This window comes from Centropristis striata, chromosome 19 (assembly GCF_030273125.1).
Source record: "Centropristis striata isolate RG_2023a ecotype Rhode Island chromosome 19, C.striata_1.0, whole genome shotgun sequence".
NCBI classification, from domain to species: domain Eukaryota; kingdom Metazoa; phylum Chordata; class Actinopteri; order Perciformes; family Serranidae; genus Centropristis; species Centropristis striata.
The window spans coordinates 29,005,445-29,032,477 of NC_081535.1; the positions used below are offsets into that span (position 1 = coordinate 29,005,445).

A 27,033-nucleotide genomic window follows, 5' to 3' on the forward strand; every position below is an offset into this window, starting at 1 on the left:
ATGTTAATGCCAAAAGTGAAGACAGCACCTAGTTACTTTGTGTAAGTCATGTCAGTTCAAATAACATTTGTTTCCTTTTGTTTTCACATGGCACATGAAGGTCGGTCTACTGGGAGAAAGTCCTGGTTTGTTTGACCCGTCTACCTATAGAGAAACTTTTTGTAGTTTATACCACGTTCCCTTACTTCTCCCTTACAACCTAACAACACATGTTAATATAGCAGCTGTTTGAATGATCTGATAACAACCTGCTGCACCTACTAGGAGGTGGAGCAGGCCTCTACTCGCCCATACTGATGGAATGATAACTGCTAAGAAAGCCCACTCAGTAGTCTGATAACAACTAAATTGGCTAAAAAATTACACTCAAAAACATTTTCTCAATACACTTAACTATTTATAGGAAAGTGATCATTCAGGGAAAATGACACAGACAAAAATTTGGATAAAATTGGAGATTTTTCCAAAGTGAAACCAGCTTGATTTTAGGCTTTTGTGTCAATTTTGTGTCATCTTACAGACATTTCAAGAATTTTATATGATTGAAGAATAATAAAGAATAAGCTGTGAGTCCATGTAAGGCACAATAGTTCAGAAATGAACCCCAAATTCCCCATGCAACCAGAAGTGTAAAGAAGTATAAAAAGATACTCAAGTAAAATACAAGGACCTCACCTTTGTATATACTTGTTCTGTAGTATCATATATATAATGAGCAGCATGTTTAATGTCTTAATTACGGTCAGAGGACCTTGAGCAGAGATGACGAGGCAGAACAGAATGTCCCTCTGTTGACTTTATATCATGACTCAGTTTGTTCGTCCAGATGCAGAAACGGTTCACATCTGGAACCAGTTCTTCCCGTCACTGACCAAGACCGCAATCGAGAAAATGTTGTGCAATACCATTTTCTTCTTCTACATATTACTTTATAACATATCTGAAGACAGTTAGGCCCACATCTTTGAAACATTTGATGCATGTTTTACAGATTCCCTCTGAGAGTTTTAGTCCTGGGAAATGCTTTCAAGGCTTCAGATCGTCTGAGGCAGCAGCTGATATCTTGCAGACAGACTATAGAGGATTTAAATGTTTTGTCTCCAGACTGAACATCAGACGAGTCGGAGCCGCCACAATCACCTGACAGGTTTTACTTTTATGCAACAATCTGGACAGATGTGAAGATGACAATCTGTCTTAAAGCTGCATGGATCAATATTCAGATATGAGCAATCAAAGGTTTCACTCGCAGGGAATTTTATTGCCTCTCTCAGCTCTTTGTTTTGGTTTTCCAGCTTTGTTTCCAGCAGCAGGAAGCTGTTTTCAGCACTAAACTATACCTGCTTAGCTGCAAACTGCATTTCGCAGTGTGTTTGCCAATAACTGCTTTAATGAAACCTATTATGCTTTTTCTTATTTGTTTTATATATATCATTTTACAATTTTTATGTTCATATTAAATGTGTCCAAAGTGTCCGAACATATAACAATATCTTCCTACGTTTGTACTTTAGGACAGAAAAAGTGATATTTACCATAAATAACAGGAAGTAGGTAGTTCTTGGAATTGATTTAAAAGATGTTTGCTTGCTGTTAATTAATCATTCCATGTCCATCGGAAACATAAACCTCAGACCAACTTTCCTGAAAGCTCAGTTTTGTCCCATTTTACTTATCTGCTCCTTCCACATAACTGCAGTGTTTACACACTGCTACATGTAGCCAACTGTAACATCAGGGGAACCTGTGTTCTTGGTTTGAGGATGTCAATAACTTCTCCTCAGTGTTGGGTCACCTTCCTGTTGGAACATGTTTGTTTGTGTTACTTGCTTTTATTGGTGAATTTTCCTGGTAAGTGCTGCTAAACTCAAAGTGATTCCTTCAGCCGCAGTTACTGACAGTACAGAGATGCAGAGAAAACATGTGGAAGACCCGGAAGCGCTGACTAATTAGAGAAAACTTCTTTGGGAGGAAGGGCTTGTAGCACCCTCTAATGTAATAATTTACTGATAATGTAATAATGCCTTAAAATGTAATAAAATGTGCACTCAATTGAAAATGTAATAAAATCCAGTAATGTAATAACTTCACCAATAATGTAATAAAATAAATTAACATGTCAAAAGCATCATCAACTATTGACTGTATAATGGAAAATCCGACATAAACATATTACAGATATTACCAGCAGATAGTGTTGCAGAAATTATGTCACGTCAATAAAACAGGATTTAAATCTTTAATTTGAGAAACAACATACAACTTCAGAAACCCTGCATAAACAGCAAAATGAGTTTGAAAAATAACCATGTCAGTTGTCATCAAGTGTTTATTTAATCTTTATTTATACAAGTAAATCTCATAATATACTATAAGTATGACACAAGTATGCCAGCTGACCACTATGTCACCTGACATAGAGTAAGATGTCAATTTGACATGAAAGTGATATAACAACCAAATATCAGTCAGGATATTTTATTACATTATTGGTGAAGTTATTACATCACTGGGTTTTATTACATTTTTGATCAAGTTAAGTGCAAATTTATTGCATTATTACATTATCAGGAAATGAATACATTATAGGGTGCTACAGGACTTGAGGTTGTTGTTTTGTTTTTTTTTACATTAAAGCACGTAAACGTGTTCTAGTAGAAACCCAAAATACAAGTATGAACCTGAATTAGCACAATATGCTCCTTTTAAGAAGGTAGTAAGTCTCTTAAATGCACCACTTCACCATAACAACTTCTGGAGGTGACAGTGCTTCATTCTGCTGGTTCTGCTGCCTCCAAATGCAACAAACAACTAAATGAATGCAGCTTTAAACATCACAAGCTACTGGTCCTAAAGAGTAAATGAGGCTGCAGCAGCCAAACCCCCCAGTGCACTGACTTGCTTTGAAATGAAACTTGTTGTCACGCTTTAATCTACAAAAAAATGCATCAGATCGTTTATCAGCAGTTATCATCCCATCACTACCAGCGAGTAGGGCCTGCTCCTGCTGCTAGGTGCAGCAGGTTGTTATCAGCTCTTCCGATGAGCTTCTAGTATCTTAATGTGAGTTGTTGTTGGTGCCCTCTAGGGGCAGTCCTCGTAACTGCGTCATTTTCAGCATTTAACCCTTTATCAGACAAAGAATTATATTTGGTAACTAAAAGCTGCAAATTTAGTAGATTAAAGTGGCATATCTACAAGAAAAAAAGTCGCAGATTTACGAGGAAAAAGTCTAAATCTCTAGCCTGGGTATACCCAGACTGCCTTGCGCGCTCGAATTTAATTTCGAACCTCCAGGCAGTCTGGCAACCAGGAAGGAATCTTAGCCCTGTTTTAGGGATCCAATCACAGAGCGGGGAGGGACGGTGAGACGATGACGCGTACTACTCGGCACTTGGAAGCTTTCCGGATCCAACATGGCTGCTGCAGACGCGAAACTCTCTTTAGCTGAAGACGGTGTTTTAAATAGTTTAGAGCTAAAGTTGAAAGTCGAAAGGTCTCTCGGCGGCTCCGCTAAGATCACCGCCGTTATGGTAGCGGGGCTATTAGAGTCGCTAGCGGCTATTAGCGCCGTTAGCGGCTAATAGCTAATAGCCGCTAATAGCCGCAAACGGCTAATAGCCCCGCTACCGCGGACAGCGGAGCCGCCGAGAGGCCCGCAGCAGCTTGATTATTGCCCATAAAATCAGTGGATGTGTGTGGCTGAATGACATGAGGGGGAATAAAGCGTGAAAATAAATAATCTTGCAGAAAGCGAGAACTGGAGAAGCAAAGCAGCAAACAACACTCTCTCACAGACACACACACAACAAACATCCATTTCTGTTGCTCTACTACGTCATCTGGTATAACTGATCTGATTGGCTAAGAGCTACCTACAGACGCTTTGATAGACATTCTAAGCGTCCAATAAACGGCTCCGGAGGATCGTAAACCACACCTCCTCTACGGAGAAATAAACAGCAGGTGTCCAGACCTAATCTCCAATGAGATTTGGTCTGGTGTTAGCCAGGCTACTAAATCTCATAAATCTGCGCATTTTTTTCTCGTAGATTTGCCACTTTAATCTCGTAAACTTTTTTCTCAAAGTATTATTTTCATATGTTTTTTTTTACACATTCTGGCAGTATGTAATATCCTCCAATATTCTCTAGGTTTGGAATTTGCAAGTATTTCAATGAGTACCCTATTAAGGGTTAAAGTGGTGAATCTAGGAGAAAAAAGTTGCCTTTTTCCCACTTTTTTCTCGTAAATCTGCAACTTTTTTCGCACAGATTTGCCACTTTAAATCTCTTAAATCTGCAACTTTTTTTCTTGTAGATTTGCCACTTTAACCTAGTAAATTTGCAACTTTTTTCTCGAAATATTACCTGAAGTTACCAAATATAGTTCTTTGCCTGATAAAGGGTTAAGTGCATTTATTTAACCTTTTAAACTGTCTTTTAGAACGCCTAACCAGGAATCTTTAGTCCTAACCTCAGAGCCGAGGTTTTGTGTCCTAAATCTCAACCAAAACTGAAAGTGAAATGAAACCGAATAGGTTTAGGTTACAAAACTACTTCTCTAAAGTTAGGGCTAGCACATATGTCCCATTTAAACAGTCTCTTATGCATTGCTAGAAGGTAGTAAGTCTCTTAAATGCACCACATTGACCATAACAACTTCTGGATGTGACAGTTCTGCATTCTGCTGGTTCTGCTGCCTCCAAATGCAACCAACAACTAAATGAATGCAGCTTTAAACATCACAAGCTACTGGTCTTACAGAGTAAATGAGGCTGCAGCAGCCAAACTCCTGAGTGCACTGACTTGCCTTTAAATTGAACTTCTTGTCTCGCTTTAATCTACCAAAAGTTTGTGCAACTTGCAAGAAAATAACAACCTCTGCTGATGTTCTGTGCCCACATTGTTTACAACCTCATATTCATTCTTTAGAGTGCAGCAGGAGGCAAGCAGAGATCCTGAAGAAAGTTTATCAGTTCAGAAGAAGCGTTAGCTCGTTTTAAATGTATTCTGTTGTTTAATACATTTTCATCTACTACACTTTGGTTGGGTCATTCTCTAGTCTTTTTGTTATACTTTGAAGAACTGCAAACTGGAGTAAAATGTTTAATTCTCTTTCTTTCCTCCCTCCCTCGCAGGAATGTCACATGTGGCAGATGCTCCTCCCCTCTACTCAGAGATGGGTGAGGGGAAAAGGGGGTGAAGGGCCATGAGGGAGAGATGTGACTGAAGAATATGTAGGAGAGGAGGAGGAGGAGGAGGAGGAGAAGGAGGAGGGAGGTGTGCTGCTCTGCTGCTGCGGGAGAGAAAATCCACTCCAGACAGATACATTTCCTCCTCTCCAGCTCGACCAGGAGGCTGCTTTAAAACTTGCAGCCCACAACGCTTTCTTCCTCTCTGCACGCCGACTCTGCATCAGAGAAGAGGAAGCTCTCCAGACCTCCACCAGCTCATCCTTTTGTTCTCTGCAGACGCTGTCCCTTTCATGTCTTCTTAGGGACCTCGAGAGAATCTGTGCATCTGCTGGTCAGATGTGTCTAGAGCGTTTATAAGTTGAGATTCAGGGATTTTTTCTTGGAGTACGTGTTGGAGAGATGAGGGCTGAGGTGCTGCTCGTCCTGGTGGGCTTGAGCCTCTGCTGCGCTCTGGTGAGTGCTGGAGAAGATGTGGAGGAGAAGAAACTCTCCAGAGATCAGATTCAGGTGAGAGAACCACGAGATCTGGAGGAGCACGGAGGACAGAAGGAGGACGGGGCTGCTGAAATGTCAGACGAACCTGCTGAGGTGGTGGAACAGGAGAAGCCCAAGCCGAAGAAGAAGAAAACACCTGAGGAAATTGAGGCAGGTAAGAAGGAGCACAAAGTCTTCTGCTTGGATGTCAATCTGTGGTTGAATTTAAGCATCTTAAAGTATAAATATGCAGGTTTTTGTTGACCTCTGTGGCCTCTGCTCTGTTGCGCGCCTGCAGCCGCAGCGTGCAGCCAACACTCTGAGGATACACAGACAGGAAAGGCTGCAATCAATCTCTGAGGCAGGAAAACATTTGGTTTGAACTCTGTTATCTCGTGCTCTGTCTCCAGCTTTCTCTCTCCGATGATTAGCTGACTTCCACACGCTCACTAAAACCTCCAGTGGATTGCATTTCAGAGCCAGAGCAGCAGAAGATTTGGGGGTTTTGTTTTGGTGAAAATACCTCAGTGATTCAGAGATGACGGGGCAGAAACTTCCAGTTGGTGGTCTGACATTTTCTTGGCAGGCTGACTGAAGCGCTGCTAACATGACCTGCTTTCTCTGCCAGGAACATCAGGTCGTGTTCACAACTCTTAAAAACTTTTAGTGGCTCGTTTTGTCCGGCACAATGATCAGAGAACGAGCTTTTACAGCGAGAGCGGCGTCTGCTCCTCAGTCATGTCTCAGAGGAAGACACACACACAAATGTGAAAAACACAAAGTCTGAGCAACAGCAGAAATATTTCCACTACGATTTTCCAGAAGTGAGCAGACAGGATTTACGAGGCGGCCCACTTTCAGGAGCATTGATGCAAAATGGGACTGATGCACTGAATGTTAACTTTCCGCTGCATGAGGCAAAACCACAAGCCTTAGCAGCCAGCTACGTTACATAAAAGCCATAATTAACTAAACCTGAAACCCAAAAAACTATTTTTCATTTCTTTCAAGCTTTGTTTATCTAGAGAAGGCTTCGCTGAGCATGCAACATCTGTATCAGCCAAGATTTTAACATTTCTGCAGCATATCAATTCACATTGCTGTTATCTTTTGTTTACTTTGATAAAAAAATGTTGTATGTATGCCCAGAATATTTGTTGTTGGGCTCCTACCCCCCAAAACCTAAAAGTTCCCATTAAGTACAGACCACATGACCACAACCTTAAAATCCATCCAATAGTCTCCAGTTGTCCCAAATGTGTTTACATTAGTTTGTTCTGAGTGGATTAAACACAGAATTAGTTGGGAATCTTAAAGCTGCATTAGAGAAGTTTTTGCTGAAATGTATCATTATAAAGTAAATGTTGATTGCACAATGTAATGGTAATAAAATAAAGACACCATCAGCATTTGGATTGGTTCCCTGCAGGCCTGTCTGCCACGGGGTCGGAAAATGAAGGCTCCATTTACAGCACAAAGCAAGTTGTTATGAGTTGTGCCAATACTCATGAAGGCTATTAAATAATAACAGAGAGGCTCCAAAGTCTGAACCATGGATGTATAAAGAGAACTAGATACAGTGATGGAGGCGGAGCTCTGTTCATTCAAATGAAAACAGCTCAGTGGTGCATGAAGCCAAAAAAGCTGGACTTACATGCATAAAAATACCTGCATCTTCTGCATCTATTGGGCTCATAAAGTGCACCACAAACTTCTGCTGTTCAAACCGGCTACTTTGGGTTTAGCGATCCGTTAACTTTAATGGGAATACAATGATTTAATAGTGCTGCTATTCCCAAATTTCCAATTGTTGTTGGACCGAATGAAACACATTCTGATAGTGAAATGAGCCATTTTGCAGGGGTTAGGACATTACAGTTTCACTCCTTTCATTAATTTCTTTCACAATAAAAGTTTATTAAAAGACACTTTGCCAAGAAGCAACTCAATCACCTGGTAGGTCTAGTAAATAGTATAAAGAGCCACAAAGTCCACATAAAGGAGGACTTTCACCCAGGAACCACTGTTTGTGTCCATGTGAGACTAAACATCACCATTAACACGTTTTTTAAAAACTCATCTGTTGGTTTGTTGCTAGTTATGTGACAATAAACCCACAGAGTATGGTATTTTCCTAAAAAAAGTAATTCCAATATGTGTTGTTCAGAAAGTCATATGGACACAACCTATTCTGTCATTTAGGTAAGAGGGCATGTTGTATGTGTACTTATTACGTTTATTTATGTTTTCTCTATCTGTCAGTCTGTCCATTCACCAACCACTATATATACTGTATTTCAAAAAGTACTGGGATGATTTTATGGAATTTGGTTCATAAATTACATTTTGACTCAGAAACGACTTCAAAACAGGACCATGGTTTCCTAACAAGTTTGCCATTAAAATGTAGTGAACCCGGGACTTTTGGGACTTAGAGGGGTCCAGGGCCCACTCACACACACATCATTTGGCAAATAAACCATTTCCATTTGCCATAAAACTATTAACTTTTAGGTCTGATCCGAACCCTGGACCTGCAGCGTGTTGTGTAATGTTGTTTCTGTGTGCAGTCACAGAAATAAAGGTGACTGACAGTAATGAGGAGTGGCTGAGTAATGGGCTGGCAGTGAGGGGTTGTTGTGTTTAAGAAACATCAGGAAACAAGCCGCCTTCTGTGTCTGATGATGGTGACATAACGATGGTGAATTAAAAGTTCCTCTCTGAAACCACCTATTTCATACTTAAGAGGTTTCTCATCAGGCAGTTGAGGAGGTGTAATGAAACCATGAGCTGATTGAAGGTTCTCAGAGCGCCTCCGTCCATCTGCTAGTGCGTCTCTTCACCTCAATGTTTTTGTCTTAATGTCTGGGAAAGTAAAGGCACGCACAACACAAAAATATAACTTAAAGCTGGAGTGTGAGACTTTGACGTGTGCTGTCAGCACAACATCCAATCAAATTCGACCCACATTACTTTGATCCGACAGCATCCATCCAATCAAATTGCAAGACAACCAATGAAGAAGAACGGTCAAAGAATGGCGCCAGTTGGTAAAAATGATACCAAAGACAGTTTCATTTGGGTCTAAAAACTATGAAATGGTCAACAAAAAATGAATTGTAGTATGAAAAACATGCAAAGGATACACACGGAGAGGCGAAAACTTCCAACTTCGTCCAAAATTTGAAGGACTCCAAACTCAAACTGTAGAACTTGGGACTTGACTTGAGACTTGCCTGTTCAATTAAACTGTCATTAAGGGAAAATACAGTGTGAAAGGATCAAAGTTATGAGACCAAACCGGTAAATTGTTCTGCTTCTCTTCTGATGATGGCTCGCCTTGTTAGTGACCTGTGACCTGTAGAGCCATGCCCCAAATCATATGTCTCTTTATCTTCTATTTTCTTCTAAATGGGGCCATTATTTGAACTATTAACATCAAATTGTCTTGAAGATTTTTTAGTAGTGATTGAGACCATAGTTTTGTTGGTAATAAATCAAGTGAGAAGTTTTCTCATTTTACATTGAAATTAATGGACAGAAATATTTGTACAGCCAAACTTAGCACCCCCTGCTGGAATTTTCGGTAGAATGCAGCTTAAGGCACTTCCTGGTTTGCCTCCCTGCTCAGACCTGGAGGTTGCCGCCTGGTTGGAAGCAGTGTTTGTGTAATTAGTCTCTCAACCAGAGGAGGGAGACAAAAGCTCCACACTGCAAGTTTCAAATGTTCTAATTTTCATTTGTTAAACTGTTTTGTGAGTTGCAGCCCCTTAATAAATGTTGACACTGTACGTGATGCGTTGAATCTCAAAATTATGTTGAATGTAAAAGAGATTACATCTTTGCATCACATGGAATTTAACTGTGGTTTCAGTGTCTACTAGTTACATGCATAGTTGCTTTTCAAATCAAATGTCTATGTTTACAGGAAACAGTTAACTTTACACAATAAAACCACTTGGTTCAGGGTTCCACACTTTACTACCAGACCCAGTTACAGAGGTTGACTCCAGTTAACAACACTGACTCTTGGTGTGATACGGGACATGAACACTGGTCTCCTGGGTCAAGTCTGGGGTTCCTTCGACCCATCAACCTCCACTCCTGCACACCCTAAAACAGGGGCCTTAAACTGACCCTAAAAGGGCCTTTGTGGCTGCTGGTTTTTGTTCCAAACAAGCAGAAGCACACCTGGTACAACTCGTTCAATCACCTGAACTTTCTTCACTCATTTGGTGCACCAGGTGGAACAAAAACCTGCAGCCACACCAGCAAGTTCATGGATCAGTTTGACACCCCTGTGCTAAACGGAGTTGCAGTCTTTATACTACATCTGCAACTAGTATTTCTAGTTTACATTGGAGTCTATGGACAATGCCCTTGCCCTTGGGACTAATAAAGGAACATCTTATCTTATCTGGTATCAATCTTCTTGCTAGGAAAGAAAACTAACAAACAAGCGTCCTTCCCAAAATGTCCAACAACAAATTATTTTAATGAGAAAAAATCTGTTTAATTCCACTGACCTCATGACCTTTCTCTCTCTCTCTCTCTGCCATCAGATCAAACTGTCTCCTCTTATGTAACTATTCCGTCATGTAGTCTGGACAGTTTTGACTGTCAAAGGGGGACATTATTAGACCTTGGCAATGCTCTCCACTCTGAACACTTTGTTTTTTGGTCTGAGACCAAAACAAACCAATGAACTGACTGAATTCTCCTTCAGAACCAGGTCCTGCTGCTTTTATATGTTATGGTCGCCTGTTTGAGTTGTTTTATAGATACAGTGTAAATTCTTATAAACAGACAAGAAGAAATAAAGAGAAATATTTGACTGTAAAAGTTCATACAAGCCTCCAATAAAATGTCTAAAGAAGCTGCTTTATGGCCATGTATACAGACATTGTATTCTGGTTTAAATAACTGTTTTGACTCTTTGTCTCTCTGCAGCCCGAGCAAAGAAAGCAGCGGAGAAAGAAGCCAAAGCAAAGAAGCAGAAAGCTCCCAAACCCACCAAAAAGCCAAAAGCCCCAAAACCGACAAAGAAACCCAAAGCACCAAAACCCACGAAGAAGCCGAAGGCGCCCAAAGCCACCAAGAAACCAAAGGTGACGACCACGGTGCAGCCGGACGTCGGACAACCGTCTGTGGACGAGGAAGAGGAGCGGCTGCTCATGGAGCTGGGCTGGGACACACGTATGCACACAGAAAACTCAAGAGAATCTAACATTTAATGTTGATATAGATGGAAATGTTGAGTTTTAACTCTTTACTTGATCTTCACAGTGATCAAACCCGTGACCCCGATGGCCCCAATGGCCCGTGCATGGACGGAGCCAGTCGAGCCAGACCTGGGTGAGACTTTCATGGGTCCCTGAAGAGATTTTAGAGCTCGCTACCAAAATAAAGTTGTAGTCATAAATGTTAGAAAGGAGCCAAGACTTTATCACATAAAAATCCAGACCAAGTGTCTCCCTAATGCAAGCAAATATTCCTAATTTACTCCCAATTCAGTGTAATGGTTTAAAGTCACTTTTACATTTAGTGCTGTAAAAAAGAGTATATTATAGTTTATAAATGTATGAGGATCAAACATGCACCCAAGTGCATGTTTATTTCCATTAAAGTTTCAAATCAGGAACCAGACTAATGACACAAAAGGCGTGTTTCCACTGAGTACTTTCTGAGTACTTTTTGGTAAGTGCTTGAGTGTTTTGGCTCCGCCCACCATTTAGTTCCACTCAGCCTCTGTTCCCATACAGGTACTTTTGTAGCAGCTAACCAACGGAGTTAATGTGACAACAGACCGACGCGGCAAGCAGTGTTGCCAAGTCAGCGACTTTGTTGCTATATTTAGCGAATATTCAGACTCTCTAGAGACTCTTTTTCAAAAAAGCGACTAGCGACAAATCTAGCAAATTTTTCTGGTGTTATTGGAGACTTTTGGAGACTCGTTCCTACTCTTCTTAACAAGTAGCAGGCGCCGTCCCAAAGCACTCACAAGCGGCCCAGTCCTCCTGCAGCAGTCTCTCCCAGCTGCAGTCAGAGCAGGAGATGTTAACCCCTCAGCGTCCAGTCTGCAAATGAATCACGCATGCGAAATTTTGTCAGCAAATTGTTTTGCTCTAATAAACTGCTCATTCGTTCAAGTATCAGTATTGAGAACTGAGAGTGGTCCAATATAACATATAGTATTAATGTATTTATACATATTTTTTTCAAATTTACTCAATTGTGAGTAAAACGCATTCTGCAAAAATCTACTCTCAGAAGTAAATTTTTTTTTGTTTGGGAAAAATGACTCAAAGGCCCACAATTACCAGAGTAAAAGTACATATATTTTAATAGCAAATTTTACCCTTTAGTATTACTGCTTTTACTAACATCTGACTAATTGTAACACCTCTACAAAAAATGTAAAATAGTCCAATTTAAACTCCTAACCTCTGATTTACAGCTTTTCAGTTTGGAAATATATTTTTTACGTATTTAATCAGCAGATTCTTAAAAACTGAATGCATGCTCCCACTGCATGATTGCATGACGCCTGTGTTTCAACCTTGCAGCTGAAGCTCTAAAACTAAAACCTCTTTATGTTTTTCTTCATCAACTTGTACTGTCCTCCCTCAGAGCCAAAAGTTTTATGGAGCTTTTTATGAGCAGCTGTGAAAACGGATGTAGTGACTCAATCAAAGCAGGAAAAGGCTGCACTCCATGAATTACTATTATCAAGTTATTTTCAACAAGTGAATAAAAGGGCAGACTGCTGGGGAAATAATAAAGAATACAAATAAAACTACTTATTTCCTGCAGATTAATGACAACAGATTTCTGTGCTGATGTGAAGCTTATTCATTTTATTAATGCCAGACTTTTTGCAGAAAAATATTATGATAGTAATAAAATAATGCAATGCTGTTGTCTTCACAGATAGATACAATAAGAAAGCAGCAACAACCACTGAGGTCATCATGTATATACCAGGTAACAACTGTCATTAAATATGTGTTTTTAATGGTTTTATTTGACTTTTTTTGTGTGTTTGTGGGAGATAAAAGTTGCAGAAAAATGCAAAAATTCACATAATGACATTTCAATATTGGGTTAATTTAAAGAGTTCAAGAGAAAAATAATGTTATATCCAATAATATACAGTAATTATCATCAATAATATTAATGTACTATTATCCATGTTGATTGTCATTTCTTTTTTTTTGGAAGTACAGTTTTTTTCTGTTAATTTATAATTTTCTTCCTTCTGGTATTGTTTTTGCACTTTACTGGGTAACAACTGAACTTTATTTCAGTTTTTTTTCTTTGTTGGTGTGCAACCTGTCTATAAAGTTTCTTGGGTGGAAGTTAAAAGTCTGTAATCACATATTTGTTTCTTTATTTCAGAGGAAACCACGGCCATCCCGTATGTCGGTCCCTGGTATGAAGAGTACGATTACGCTGACTGTACGTTCATCATTTATAAAACTTTACAACAATAACTGAATGAACTGCAGGTATAAATCATGGCAGTGAGCTGAGTTATTTTCTGTGTTTGATTCTCTCGTTTCAGTGGCTGCTAAGAAACAAGAAGAGGAGGAGGAGAGAGCACGAAAAGAAAAGGCAGAAAAAGGTTTTTCATTAAATTTTATCCTGCAAATCGTTTAATCTGATGCTGAAAATAGTCCCCTCAGTCCCCTGGTAATATTAATTAATTTAGTGTCTCAAAACAATACACACTTAGTCTGTATGTTTGAAATACGAAGTAATTACTTTTTTTAAATATTAGGTTGAAAAATATTTGTATCACTATTTTGAAAATACTGAATATTATTTTGAAAATACTAAGTCATGTGTCATTACTGTGGGATATTAAGTTATTATTTAACCTAGTATTTTAAAATAACAATTTTTTTAATACTAGGTCATTAAAAATATATTATATATTATTATATTATTATTATTTTTAAATACTGAAAAATTGAAAATACTAAATTATATAAATATTTTTAAATACTAAATATTTGTTTTAATTTTGATTACATTTTTTCCCATTATTTTTTAATACTGAGTAATTGTTTCAAAAACTTTATTTTTTATATTTTTTTCAAATACTGAATATTAATTTTTAAAATACTAAATCATTATTTTAAAAATTCAAATCACTATTTTTTTAAATAAGTTATTATTAAAAAAATAAATACAATTTTATTTTTTAAATAGTAAATAATTGTTTTGAAAAAAATACTGAATAATCATTTTTAAAAACCTAAATCTTTATTTTTAAAATACTAAAAAATTAAGTTTGAAGCCGTTTCAAAATCGTTATTTTAGGATACTAAATTATTATTTTGAGAAAGCTTGTGTCATTATTGTGAAAAAATAGGTTATTTTTTAAATACTAAATCATTATATTTCCTATACTAAGTTATTATTTTGTGATATTAAGTAATTATTTTCATCACTTTGGCAGATTGTGCTCCCACAGACTTGTTATCAATGCCACTGATAATAAAAGCAGCGCTGGATGAGTCAGAGGAGGAAGAATGTGGATTGTTGCATAAACTCAAGAGAGCAGCTGCCTGATGTTACGATCATATCAAAGATCAGTCAGACTCTTAAAGTCTGACACAACTTTTTGGTATTTCCTGTCAAATCAAATGAAAACTTCTGAATATCTGCGTTGAAATCCAGACTGCCTTTAGATTTAAAGTAACCCACATTCAGACAGGAAACACATGAGGAATGCATGAGTGGAGCTGTCGAGCTGAAGGTGAACTGTACGAGCACATATGGAAATATTTTGTTGGTTTTGTGTGTCTGGCTGGAGAGCCGCTCCATGTGAAAACATGTGTTGACACATATTGTTTTCTCATCACGCCGAGAAGCCGAGCGGCTGAGGAAGAAGTGGGAGGAGGAGGAAGAGGAGAGGCTGAAGCAGATCTCTGTTCCCACAGAGCCAAAGAGTAAGTATTACATGTGTATATAAGTACAGTTCCTCAAGCACTCTACTGCAGTAGTTCTCAACCTTTTTGAGTCGCGACCCCCAATTTAACATGCATGTTGCTAAAAAAAGACACAAAATGACTAAAAAAAATACACAAAATGACCAAAAAAGACACAAAATGACCAAAAAAGACACAAATTACCAAAAAAAAGACACAAAATGACCAAAAAAAGAGACAAAATGACCAAAAAAAGACACAAAATGACCAAAAAAAGGCACAAATTGACCACAACATGATAAAAAAAAAGACACAAATGACCAAAAAAGAGACAAAATGACCCGAAAAAAGACACAAAATGACAAAAAAAAAGACACAAAATGACCAAAAAAGGCACAAATTGACCACAAAATTATAAAAAAAGACACAAAATGACACAAAAAGACACAAAAAAGACACAAAATGACAAAAAAGGCACAAATTGACCACAAACTGATAGAAAAAGACACAAATGACCAAAACAGACACAAAATGACCAAAAAAAAAAGACACAAATGACCAAAACAGACACAAAATGACCAAAAAAAAAAGACACAAAATGACAAACAAGACTAAACCACATGAACACATGAACATTTTAACACAGTGGAGACAGAGCTGACTTCCAAAATGATTTGGCGACCCCCAGAAATCATCTCGCGACCCCAATTGGGGTCGGGACCCCAAGGTTGAGAATAGCTGCTCTACTGCACAGTACTGAGGTGTACTTTACTTTACTTTCCATTTTCTGCTACTTTATACTTCTACTTCACTACATTTTAGAGACAAATATTGTACTTTTTACTCTACTAACAGTATTTAAGTATTTTAAAATGAGCCCTATCTTGACAAAAATGAAAATGCAGCTTACATAAATGCATCAATTATAATGATAATTTAATTATATATATATATATATATATATATATATATATATATATATATGAAACATTTTTATAAACTTCACAGATTAATATTTTTTCTCCTTTTTTCCTGCATAAACCTCTTACACAACTTCTGGCCTGCTCAAAACTATGAAGCGTTTAAACATTTTTGGCATTTAACCCTTTAAATGCCACGGTGTCACTGGTGTTGTTTATGGGGAAAAAATCACAAATAATTTTTGGCTGGGGCATTTGTTTTTATCACAGTCTTGGATATGTCAAAGATTAAGAACAAAATTGATTGTCTTGCATTTTTAGTTTTTGTGTAATGTCAGATTTAAAATGTGTTACCCTTTAAAGGCTTAGGTGGTAAATGGTTAAAAGACATAGGTATTTTAAAAAAACAGAGCATCTCAGTGAAAGCATGCCATACATACAGCAGCCTGGGAAAAAAATGTTTTTGAACATAAAAGCATGTAAACATACTCTAATAGAAACCAAAAATTATGGTTTAATGACCATAATATGTCCTCTTTGTCTTTAACAACATGTTTTACTGCGTCTGCATTAAAAAGAAAAACTGCGTCTGACAGACTCGTTAAGCTGCTGGGCTGAGAATGAAGCTAATGAGTGTTTTGAATGTTTCTGGAACATTAAACAGAGCCTGTGTTGTGTTTTCCCTCTCAGAGTGTCCTCCTCTGGGCCTGGAGTCCCACCGCGTGGAGGACGACCAGCTGCTGGCTTCCTCTCAGGCCGGCCACGGCTTCACGGCTCAGAGGGGCCGCCTCAACATGCAGGTAGACAGAGAACCTACTGTGAAACAAGCTCTTGTTGTCTGTTTACATGTTTGGATTATATGAAGTAGGGGTGGGCGATATGGCCCTAAAATAATATCACAATATTTCAGGCTATTTTTGCGATAACGATTATTCTTCACGATATTACGAAATACTTAAAAAGATATTGGAAATATGATTTTTTTTTTGTCTGTATAAAAAAATAAAAATCTAAAATGTAGTGTGAAGTGCAAATCTCAAGAGTTGCCAAGTACAAAAAAATGTACTCTTGACTCTTGAGTATGAGCAAATAATAAAAAATAACCATTTAGATTTCGGGGGCATATTTGAATGACATTTTGTCAAGGACAATAAAGGTTCTTGTATGTTTTATTTAAGGCATCTTATTTTGACAGTCTTTTTGTAAGTTCTGTGGTGGATTCTGTTAACACACCGTGCTCTTATTTTGAAAGCTGCATGTGTTTAGCGACAGGGAGTAAGTAGCTTTTTGTGATTAAAACAACTTTAATTGTTAGCCTTACGCCACTACATCAAGAAGTAGGAATGTTGCCAATATCATGATATGCATTTTTTTTTAACCATAAAAAAAATATACCGATATTATTGTGAACGATACAATATGGCACACCCCTAATATGAAGCCTGTATTTGCGTGCAGGGCTCTGATAACGAGGACGACCTGTACGGCGGAGGCTGGTGTGCCGACCCAGAGGACAGGACGCACTGGTTTGAGGTGGACGCACGCAGAGAGGTGGAGTTCACCGGCGTCATCACTCAGGGGAGAAACTCAGAGCAGCTGTGAGTGCAGTGTTGGGACTGAACCCCTAAGAACGTTTTCTTCAAATTATCGCCAAAAACAAACCACTTATCGTAGAAAGAAACTATAAAAAACAGGCATTGTCATCGGAGTTTGAACTTTCCGGCAGACCTTGAACGGTCATAGATTACAAAAGTTTCTGTTATAAAAATGACCAAAACAAAGCTTAAAATTTTTATATCTGTGTCAGAATCTCTTTATTCTCCATGTGCCATTTAAAATAAAGCGTTTGCACTAACCAGATCCTGTTAAAAACATTAAATTCTGCTCCTCAGAGACACTGTGAAGACATGATTGATTCTGCTGAGACCAACGGTCACGTGACAAATATTCACTGAGAATCTGTTTACACAGAGCAGAGAGGAGAGGACAGGAGAGTCTGTTTACACAGAGCAAAGAGGAGAGGACAGGACAGGACAGGCTGTTTACACAGAGCAGAGAGGAGAGGACACGAGAGGCTGTTTACACAGAGCAGAGAGGAGAGGACAGGAGAGGCTGTTTACACAGAGCAGAGAGGAGAGGACAGGAGAGGATGTTTACACAGAGCCGAGATAAGAGGGCAGGAAAGGCTGGAAACATGACAACACTTCAATATGTAGAATATGTGAAGAAAACTGTTTCTCTTTCATATTCATGACACTTGTGGGCACTTAGAAAAGTGCTGATATACAAATTCCATTTTATTCCAATTTCTAAAGATTATTTATCAGAGAAATTCAACTTTTTTATTTTATTTCTGTCATTCTAACTGTGCTATTCTTCACAAAGACATGTTTGAGTTGTTCCCATTTGATTCCATACAGCTGTAGATGTTATACCAATGTTATATACAGTTTGTTATAGGTTGTAGTGTTTCTTTGGCAGTTTTTTTTTTAAATATAATTTGAAATACCTGGATATGCAGCATGTGCAGGAGCAGAAGGTCAACATAAACACCTGGGTGGTGAAAACGACCTGATAAAGGGGCCTGGCATGCAATTGTGGTTATGCGTGCAATATATAATTATAAAGCTCCCTTTGTGCTCTTCATATTGGAATAACCCATCAGCACATCAGATCAATAAAAGTTCTGATATAAGAGAAGTTGCAGAGGCATTCAGGATTCGCCCTATGGCAGCGTTAGAGGTCAAAGGTCAGATTCTGTTGTCCTCAGTGTCATGAAAATGTGACTGGTAGATAGACTATAGTCTAAGCTTTAAAAAATATATGACATCATGATATTCTGTGCAGAATATAATTGTGTAAAATGGCTAAATTGATGGAAAAAATGATAATGGAGAGATGAAAAAAGGCATATTTTGGGGGTTTGTCTCACAGATGAATACAGTCTCTGATTCTGTAAATGATGTTTGCATAAATTCTGATCATCTCGTTTTCCCCGCAGGGAGGATTTCATGTCCTCGTATTTTGTGGCATTCAGTAACGACAGCCGTGATTGGACAACACTTGATGACGGCTATGCTGAATGGGTGAGGAGAAGTTAAACCACACAAATAAAAGCATAAAATGAATAGATAGTAATGCTCCTCTTCTGCTGTGTTTGCCCATTATCCTGCAGCTGTTCTACGGGAACGTGGATAAGGACACGCCAGTGATGAGTCAGTTTGCGACGCCTGTGGTGGCGCGCTACATCCGCATCCTGCCTCAGAGCTGGAACGGCAGCTTGTGTCTGAGAGCCGAGGTGCTCGCCTGCCAGCTGCCCAGTGAGTAAAAACACACAGCAACACCACTGAGCTGAAGAGCTGGAGGCAGGAGGAAACGTGAAACTCTGTTTAAAACTTGCAGTTTTACAGGTTTTCGTGACCTCGTGAGTCACTTTCTCATTCCTAACAGGAATATGTCATCCTGCACTGGAAGAAAAAACACGACTTCCTGCCAACCTTTTACTTAAGATGATTTCGTCCAACAGTTTCACAAGTTGAACTTCATAACCTCAGTGTAACAGAGTGTATTACGTAACTGAAACACAGGAGGAAAGTTACAACATTTACCAGTGGTGGAAAGTAACTTAGCACATTTACACATTTACTCAAGTACTGTACTTAAGTACTTCTTGGAAATTCCAGAGAAGTTGGTACGCTATGTAAACGTGAAAAAGAAAAATGCATCAAATTCTAAATTTATATCAACAAAAGTACAGTCATGAAAAAGATTATCAGACCATTGATTTCTTCAATTTCTTGTTCATTTTAATGTCTGTTACAACTAAAGGTACATTTATTTGGACAGATATAATGATAAGAACAAATAGCTGATAAGAATTTAATTTAAGAGCTGATATCTAGACATTTTCCATAGTTTTATTGATAATGAGTTTGGTTATTTTCAGGAAAACCATGGAAAATGTCTAGATATCAGCTCTTAAATTAAACTCTAATGAGCTATTTTTGTTGTTATCATTGTATCCAAACAAATGTACCTTTAGTTGTACCAGGAATTAAAATTAACAAGAAATTAGAGAAAACAAGGGTGGACTAATAATTTCCCATGACTGTAGATTTTATTGGTTTGAACATTAATCTCTAAAAAGCCACCTGGACAGGTAAGTGTAGGGCTAGAGAAAGGGTTAATTAGACCAAAACTTTAACTAATTCTGAGCTCAAGCTGAAAATTTCTTCTGAAAACAGAAAAGCTGTGAGGCCAAAACACCTTCATTTGAAATGTAAAATATTCTAGATTCTGCAGCTCTGCTTGTTTAGCATGTGGCTAAAACACAACTGAAACTACATCAGTTAAAATCCTAGCCCTAAATATACTATCTTTACAGTTTTTATAGAGGACAAAGTAGTAATATTTTTTTTACATTAAAGGAAACTTTTTAGGAATCTGGGTTTTACTTTACTAATGTGTTATTATACTCCACTAAAGAAACTGTAATTTACTTTGTAGACTTAGATTTAATGTAAAAATAATCAACTAATAAATCATGATGCATTATTATGGACTAAGCCACTCAGCAGTATATGTTCCTATACCAGCTGTAATATTAAACCAACAGCACAAAAATGTCTCAATATTTATATAATATTGGTGAGATATGCCTGATAAGTACTTTTACTTTTGTTAGTTTTAGTATGTTTTGGTGCAAATACTTTCACTCTGGTAAAATCTGAATGCAGGACTTCCACTGTGGTGTGGTTACTTTTACTTAATTAAAGTAAAGAGATTAAGATAAAGATTTTTAAAGAGATTAAGATTAAGATTTTTATTTCAATAAATGTCTGTCAAGTCACTATCTATTGCTAAATTGAGTATATGCTTAGATGTTACGATGACCGAACAAACAATTAAAAAAAGTGATAAAACTTCAAACACACACCTGCAGTTACCGTTTATCACCACAGGTGTCGCCAGAGAGCACAAGACAGAGATCTTCGAGGTTCTTCAGAATACTTCTTATGCCACTTATCTTTATATCCCATAACAAGCAGATTTACACCAGAAAGTTACACAACATTAACTGCAGCATCTTCTCTAGTTTACTCTCAGCATGTTGTTTGTTTCAGGCAGCTACCGCAGCGAGAACGAGGTCAACCCGTCAGATGACCTCGACTTCAGACACCATAACTACAAGGAGATGAGACAGGTCTGTTTTAAAGTCTAATCAATAACAAAATAAAGGTTTTGTCTCATTGTAATTCTTCAAAATCACATATTTGTTTCTCTTACAGATGATGAAGGTGATAAACGAAGAGTGTCCCAACATCACCAGGATCTACAACATCGGTAAAAGCTCTCAGGGTCTGAAGATGTACGCCATGGAGATCTCGGACAACCCCGGAGAGCACGAGACCGGTACGACACAAAGTATATACTGAGAGTGTTAATGTGACAAAGTTCAGTCAGATACACACAGGATTCATGATGTTGTTTAAAAATAACTCGTGCTGTTCTCGCTGTCTCCAGGTGAGCCTGAGTTTCGGTACAGCGCTGGTCTCCATGGTAACGAGGCTCTGGGTCGAGAGCTTCTCCTGCTGCTGATGCAGTTTCTGTGCAAAGAGTACAACGACGAGAACCCCAGAGTGCGCCGCCTGGTGGACGGAGTGAGGATACATCTGGTGCCTTCACTCAACCCCGACGCCTACGAGCTGGCCTTCGAGATGGTGCGATGGAGCATAAAAATATTGAGCAATAACTGTAAATGTTTGTGCAACTAAAGCAGCTTAAAGTGCGGAGAATATGGGTTAAAATTGTTGAATCATCTTTCAGTGGTGGACTCAGGCTGTCTGAGGGACGGAGGAGAAATAAAGGGGCTCCAACTGCATGAAGAACGTTTTTTAACAGGCAGACTGTATATTTTTTTCTCCATCCAAATTTTTGTTCCTCCCTTAATTAGGTGCTATAGTCCCCCATGGACAATATTATCTATACCAAATGAGGCGCTTTTGTCCCTCTTAACTTTTTCTTTATACCAAATTAGGCCCTATGTTTTCTCTCTCTTTTTTCTATCCCTAATTAAGCATGATATCCCCTTACAAACTGCTTTCCACTCTAAATTAGATGCTAAAGTTCCTTAATAACTTTTGTTGCAACCCTTTGTTGTTGTCCCTCATAAAACTTTTTTCCATTCATAATTAGCACTTATGTTACTCCATAAATGTTTTTCCACACCAAGTTATCATAAACTTTTTGTTTTATCCCAATCGAGGCCCAGTGTTTTGTCAGAAATGTCAGAAATGTATTTTCCCATCCAAAATTAGGCCTTATGATGCAACATTTTTTTTTAAATCCATCCCAGAATTAGGCCTATAGTCCCCTATGAACTTCTTTTTTATCCCAAAAAAGGCACTATAGCAGCGGTCGGCAACCTTTACTAACAAAAGAGCCATTGTTGGCCATAAAAAGAGAAAAAATGTCTGAATGGAGCCACAAACCTTATTTTCTGCCTTACAATGAAGATTAATTAGCCTACCAGCATCACTAATAGGTCATAATGAGCATTTCTTAATATGATTTTGGCAGAATGCAGTAACTCAAACTAGACAAAGTTGGTAAAATTTAGAATTTAAGGCGTCGGGCCGTAGACTTTGTAACTTATGCTGCACATTTTAGTTGACTAAAATGTTAAAAATGCTGTATATAAGCAGCACATTTTTACAACTAAAGGATACAAATTGCTTTGGGCCTACACCAATGATAAATGAACATTAAAATGTAAAGAAATAACTGTTTAATTTCATATAATTTTGTTGTCACAGCTATAGGGAGCATGGCCTGAAGAGCCACATGTGGCTCCAGAGCCTCTGGTTGCCTAACCCTGCACTATAGTCCCCAATGGACTTTTTTTCCATCCAAATGTAGGACTGATGTTCCCTTCTTCCATCCTTAATTAGGCCAATGTTCAAATTTGTCTTTGACTTTTTGTGATATTGTGCTAACGATGTCCAAGAACAGACAAAGAAACAAACAATCATGTCTGAATCATGACCTCATTGGCTGACGCAGTCCTAACACAGTCCTTGTTCTCGTCCTTGTTCTCGTCCTCCAGGGTTCGGAGATGGGGAACTGGGCTCTGGGCCACTGGACCGAAGAAGGTTACGACATCTTCCAGAACTTCCCGGACCTGAACAGCATCCTGTGGGGCGCCGAGGACCGAGGCTGGGTCCCTCGCATTGTGCCCAACCACCACATCCCCATGCCAGAAAACTTCCTCAACGGCTCTGTGAGTTTGTTTTTAAAGCCGCCAAGAGTCCATTCACCACTTTGATCCAACATAGTGTGCCGATCCTCAAACATTATCTGCTTTTTGTTCTCGCAGCTCGCAACTGAAACAAGATCCATCATTTCCTGGATGGAGCGCACACCGTTTGTGCTGGGAGCTAATCTGCAAGGAGGAGAAAAACTGGTGGCATACCCTTTCGATATGCAGCGTCCGCCAGTATCTGTAAGCAAATTGTACAACAAGTCACCAATAAACACGTAGATTACCTCATCAGCCATTTAATAACCCAATAATAACCCCTATGATGTTGTTAAAGTTGACCGACAGCCGGCGTTGGAGAGGAAACTCCGACATGAATGAGGAGACGTGGGCTCGCATCCAGCGGCAGAACGAGGGATCTCTGAGGGAGACGGCAGACGACGCCATGTTCCGGTGGTTGGCGATGTCGTACGCCCACAGCCATCTGACCATGACGGAGACCTACAGAGGCTCCTGCCACGGGGATGACATCACTGCTGGGCAGGGCATTGTCAACAGAGCCAGCTGGAAACCGGTGGTGGGCAGTAAGTGTTCACACAGAGGGAAACAAAGACAGAGTATCCCTGCTCGTTGATTTGTTCTGTTGGGTCCCCAGGCCAATAGTCCTGTACACTTCAGGATGTCTATACACTACATAACCTCAAAGTCAGTTAAGAATCAGATGTACCCAAAAATGACCATGGAGGAAAAAGCAGGCAAGCAACACAGGTTCATCAGCCCCCATGGTACAGCACTCATTTGAACCATGGATTAGATGGTTTTAGATCAGGGGTTAGGGCCTGAATAAGTCAGGTACCACTACCTCCTAGTGCTTGAATGCTACACAGAATGGGCCTTGTCAAGCACTGCTCATACCTGGGATAAATAGATAAAAGCCATCTGCATGACACCAGGTGTAAGTAAACTGATACTTCATCAAACTGTCCTCTTCCTCAGGTATGAATGACTTCAGCTACCTGCACACCAACTGCTTTGAGCTTTCCATCTTCTTGGGCTGCGACAAGTTTCCCCATGAGAGTGAGCTGCCGCTGGAGTGGGAAAACAACCGCGAAGCTCTGCTGTCCTTCATCGAACAAGTAAGAACCGGACTTCAATCCCACTCACAATCATGCCCCCTGCAGACTTGAGAGAGGGCATGGATGCCATAGCAGGTTTTTAGTTCTTTTCTTCACAAGGAAAGTGGTATGGTTGGTCTAAAACAATGTTGGGTGGTTGGATTCCAGTGGTTGCTGCATCCCAACATCTTGAATACTTTTACTGCCAGGATGTTTTCTTCCCTGTTGGTTGTCCAGCCATTAGGGATAACACTGTATTGCAAAATCTTGCATGTTTGGAGCAAACTGAGCATACAGGTGACCATTAGAGAGTTGGACCACATTGCATTAGGTATTAAATAAGTTGTGGTTTTGTTTTTTCCCAAATGTGAGAACTTGTCACCTTTGAAACGCACTATTAGAGGACGAGGCAGGGCTCCATTTACTTCTATGAAAGTTGTTGCTTGAAGCCCATACAGTTTGCCATCTATATATGAAATTACACATCAATTCTATAGCTCTTCTGCATCAATGGGGCCCATGGATTGCCAGTCTAACTTCAATGGGCATAAAATTATGCTATCATGCAGCTCTTTTAGACTTGACAAATTAAATACAAATATTCCACTGATTTACAGAAGTTTCCCAATTAAAGTCAATGGGGAAAAAATCTTTCTGTGCCCCTTGCTTCATGTGACGGACCCAGAAATTCCTGAGGACTTGTGCCATAAGGGTTGGAGGACTCTCTCCTGTAGAGATTTGATCTGTTGAGCCTTTTAACTCCCAGATCTGTCCTGATTTGCATTTGAATGTCTCACTAATACATGAAACAATGGACTGAAACCAATGCAAGGATTTATCCAATATATCCATTGGATTTTGTCATTTTTTTACAAACAAAAACTTCAAGCCATGAGAATAATTTAAAAGATGCTACAATCACAAAAAAATCTACTCATAGTGGCTTTAAACTCTTGTCTATTGCTGTTTGTCCTATTAAAACTGATTTAAATGATACTGTGGTTGGAAGTGGCTCCATTTAGTTAAAATATGTTGTCCTTGCAGGTAAATCGAGGGATAAAAGGCGTAGTGAGAGACGTGGAGGGAAACCCGATTGGTAACGCCACCGTCTCTGTGGAGGGAATACGCCACGACGTCAGAACTGGTAAGTTCGGTACAACAACAAGGACACTTTGCATGATATCAGATAACTGTAATGATTTAACTTCAGCTCCTAACGGTTAACCTTCACTCACTCCAGCTGTCGGTGGAGATTACTGGCGCCTGTTGAATCCCGGCGAGTACAGGGTGATGGCCAAAGCGGACGGCTTCACGCCTCAGACCCGCCTATGCATGGTCGGCTACGACTCCGGCGCCACGTCCTGCAGCTTCACTTTGGCCAAATCCAACTGGGACCGCATCAAGCAGATCATGGCGCTGAACGGGAAGCGGCCGATCCGACTGGTCCCCAAGGTGACCGTGGTGAAGACGACAGCTGCCACCAGCCCCGCGCCCACCACCATCGACAGCCACGCCGCCGCTCAGAACGTAGAGCGGCTCCGGCGGCTCCGGATCATGCGTTTACGGCGGCTGCGTCAGCAACGGTTACGAGCCGGTCAAGGCTTCATTCCCACTAGAACAACAACAACAACAACAACAACAACAACTACAACCACAACGACAACGACAACAACAGCGCCTACAACAAGAAAAACAGAGAAAACGACCTCCTGGTACGACTCCTGGTTTCCGGTGGACAGTTGGATGACGGAGAACCCATTCGATAGCGTCGGTTTCGACTCGGTGCCCACACAGGACTATCCCTTCGAATTCACGATCGATTGATTTCCACACACATCCATGTAAAACCTACTAACCACTTCAGTTTGCTGCAACATCACAGCTTTAAAATAAAACACACAACACAACGACGGTTGTTCAGTATTTAGGTTTCACTTTTCGGGCAGTGAATGTGACTTTGAGGGAATAAGATAAATGTGTTGTTGGTTTTTTGGGGAAAATTCTTGGCAGAGAATTGATCTGGAATAGAAAGCTTCTGCTGAGCAGAGACGATGCAGCACCAGTTTGATAAATAAACAAAGAATAAACAGCACGTCACGACACAAACAGGATATGATTCGGTGCCTCCTCCATTAGAAATGTATGCATATCTATATGTTTCTTTAATGGCTTTACGGTGTGATTGCTGGCCTCAGTTAAACTGATTTAATGTACTGCTGAATGCATTTGATTAAAATGAAGTTATTTTCTAAATAACCGGAGTCTGTGTCTCACTCTGTGGTTCAGAATAGGTCAGTAACAGGACTTAAAGATCTTAATATGAACAGAAAAAGAGGCAAATGAGGAAAAAGAAAGTCTGATCTAACTTGTTTACTCTTCTGTGTTTATGACTTAAGAACATATGAGAAAAGGTTTTGGAATTTTTCTACGTTTCTTAAATTTTTATAATGTGTGAAACAGGTGGAAAAAAGTTTCTCCTGTTGAAAAAAACCATTTTATTTGCAGGATGATTTTTTTTGTCATGGCTAACGGCAGATTAGATTAAAAGTAGTTTTCTAGCCGGATGAAAGACAGAACTAATGATTCATAACTAATATCTGCACCTTTTGTTCAGAGTAAATGGAGTAACTACAACTTTTTGTCTTAATTATATCATGCAGTGGCCTCTTGTGGCCACAGTGAATATTACGACAAGCACTTGGTTGATGAAACTGTGGCAGGTTGACAAAATGTATTCAGATAGCAGAAACTGCAAGTTACCTTCTGAATAAACACTGAAATGTAAACAGAGCCAAACATGAAATGAGTCCAAAGACAGTTTCATTAAAGCTAGCGGTTCAGACTGTATCATATATCGTATCAGGTGCAGCAGACAGAAGACAGCAGATATGTTTCTGTTCGCTCATCTGCAGGAAGTGAAATCAGATTCTCACCGCAACAATCGCCAAAATCTCACACCTGGTTTTGTAAACAAGCTACTCCTTAAGTTCAGTTTTCAGGTGCAGGAACAAAGTTAACATACATACCACTGGTACCAACCCTGCTGTGATATCTTGTAAGAATGGGAGGTAAATAACTCTCAGAAATTGAAAATAGATTCTTTGGGTACTCACAAGTATCTTCTTTACAGACA

At 39.2% G+C, this 27,033-nt stretch overlaps 1 protein-coding gene across 1 annotated transcript; it reads left to right on the top strand.

Moving 5' to 3' along the window:
- Positions 1–5,273: 5,273 nt before the first annotated feature.
- Positions 5,274–26,578, top strand: aebp1a (AE binding protein 1a). Its single transcript, XM_059358659.1, has 20 exons — positions 5,274–5,846; positions 10,622–10,867; positions 10,958–11,026; positions 12,602–12,655; positions 13,070–13,129; positions 13,236–13,295; positions 14,551–14,628; positions 16,218–16,327; positions 16,986–17,125; positions 18,529–18,613; positions 18,703–18,847; positions 20,651–20,730; positions 20,816–20,939; positions 21,051–21,247; positions 22,633–22,806; positions 22,903–23,028; positions 23,123–23,369; positions 23,782–23,921; positions 24,945–25,044; positions 25,141–26,578. Exons 1-20 carry the CDS (start codon positions 5,597–5,599, stop codon positions 25,722–25,724), a joined length of 3,069 nt encoding a protein of 1,022 aa, XP_059214642.1. The 5' UTR covers positions 5,274–5,596; the 3' UTR covers positions 25,725–26,578.
- The last annotated feature ends 455 nt before the right edge of the window (positions 26,579–27,033 follow it).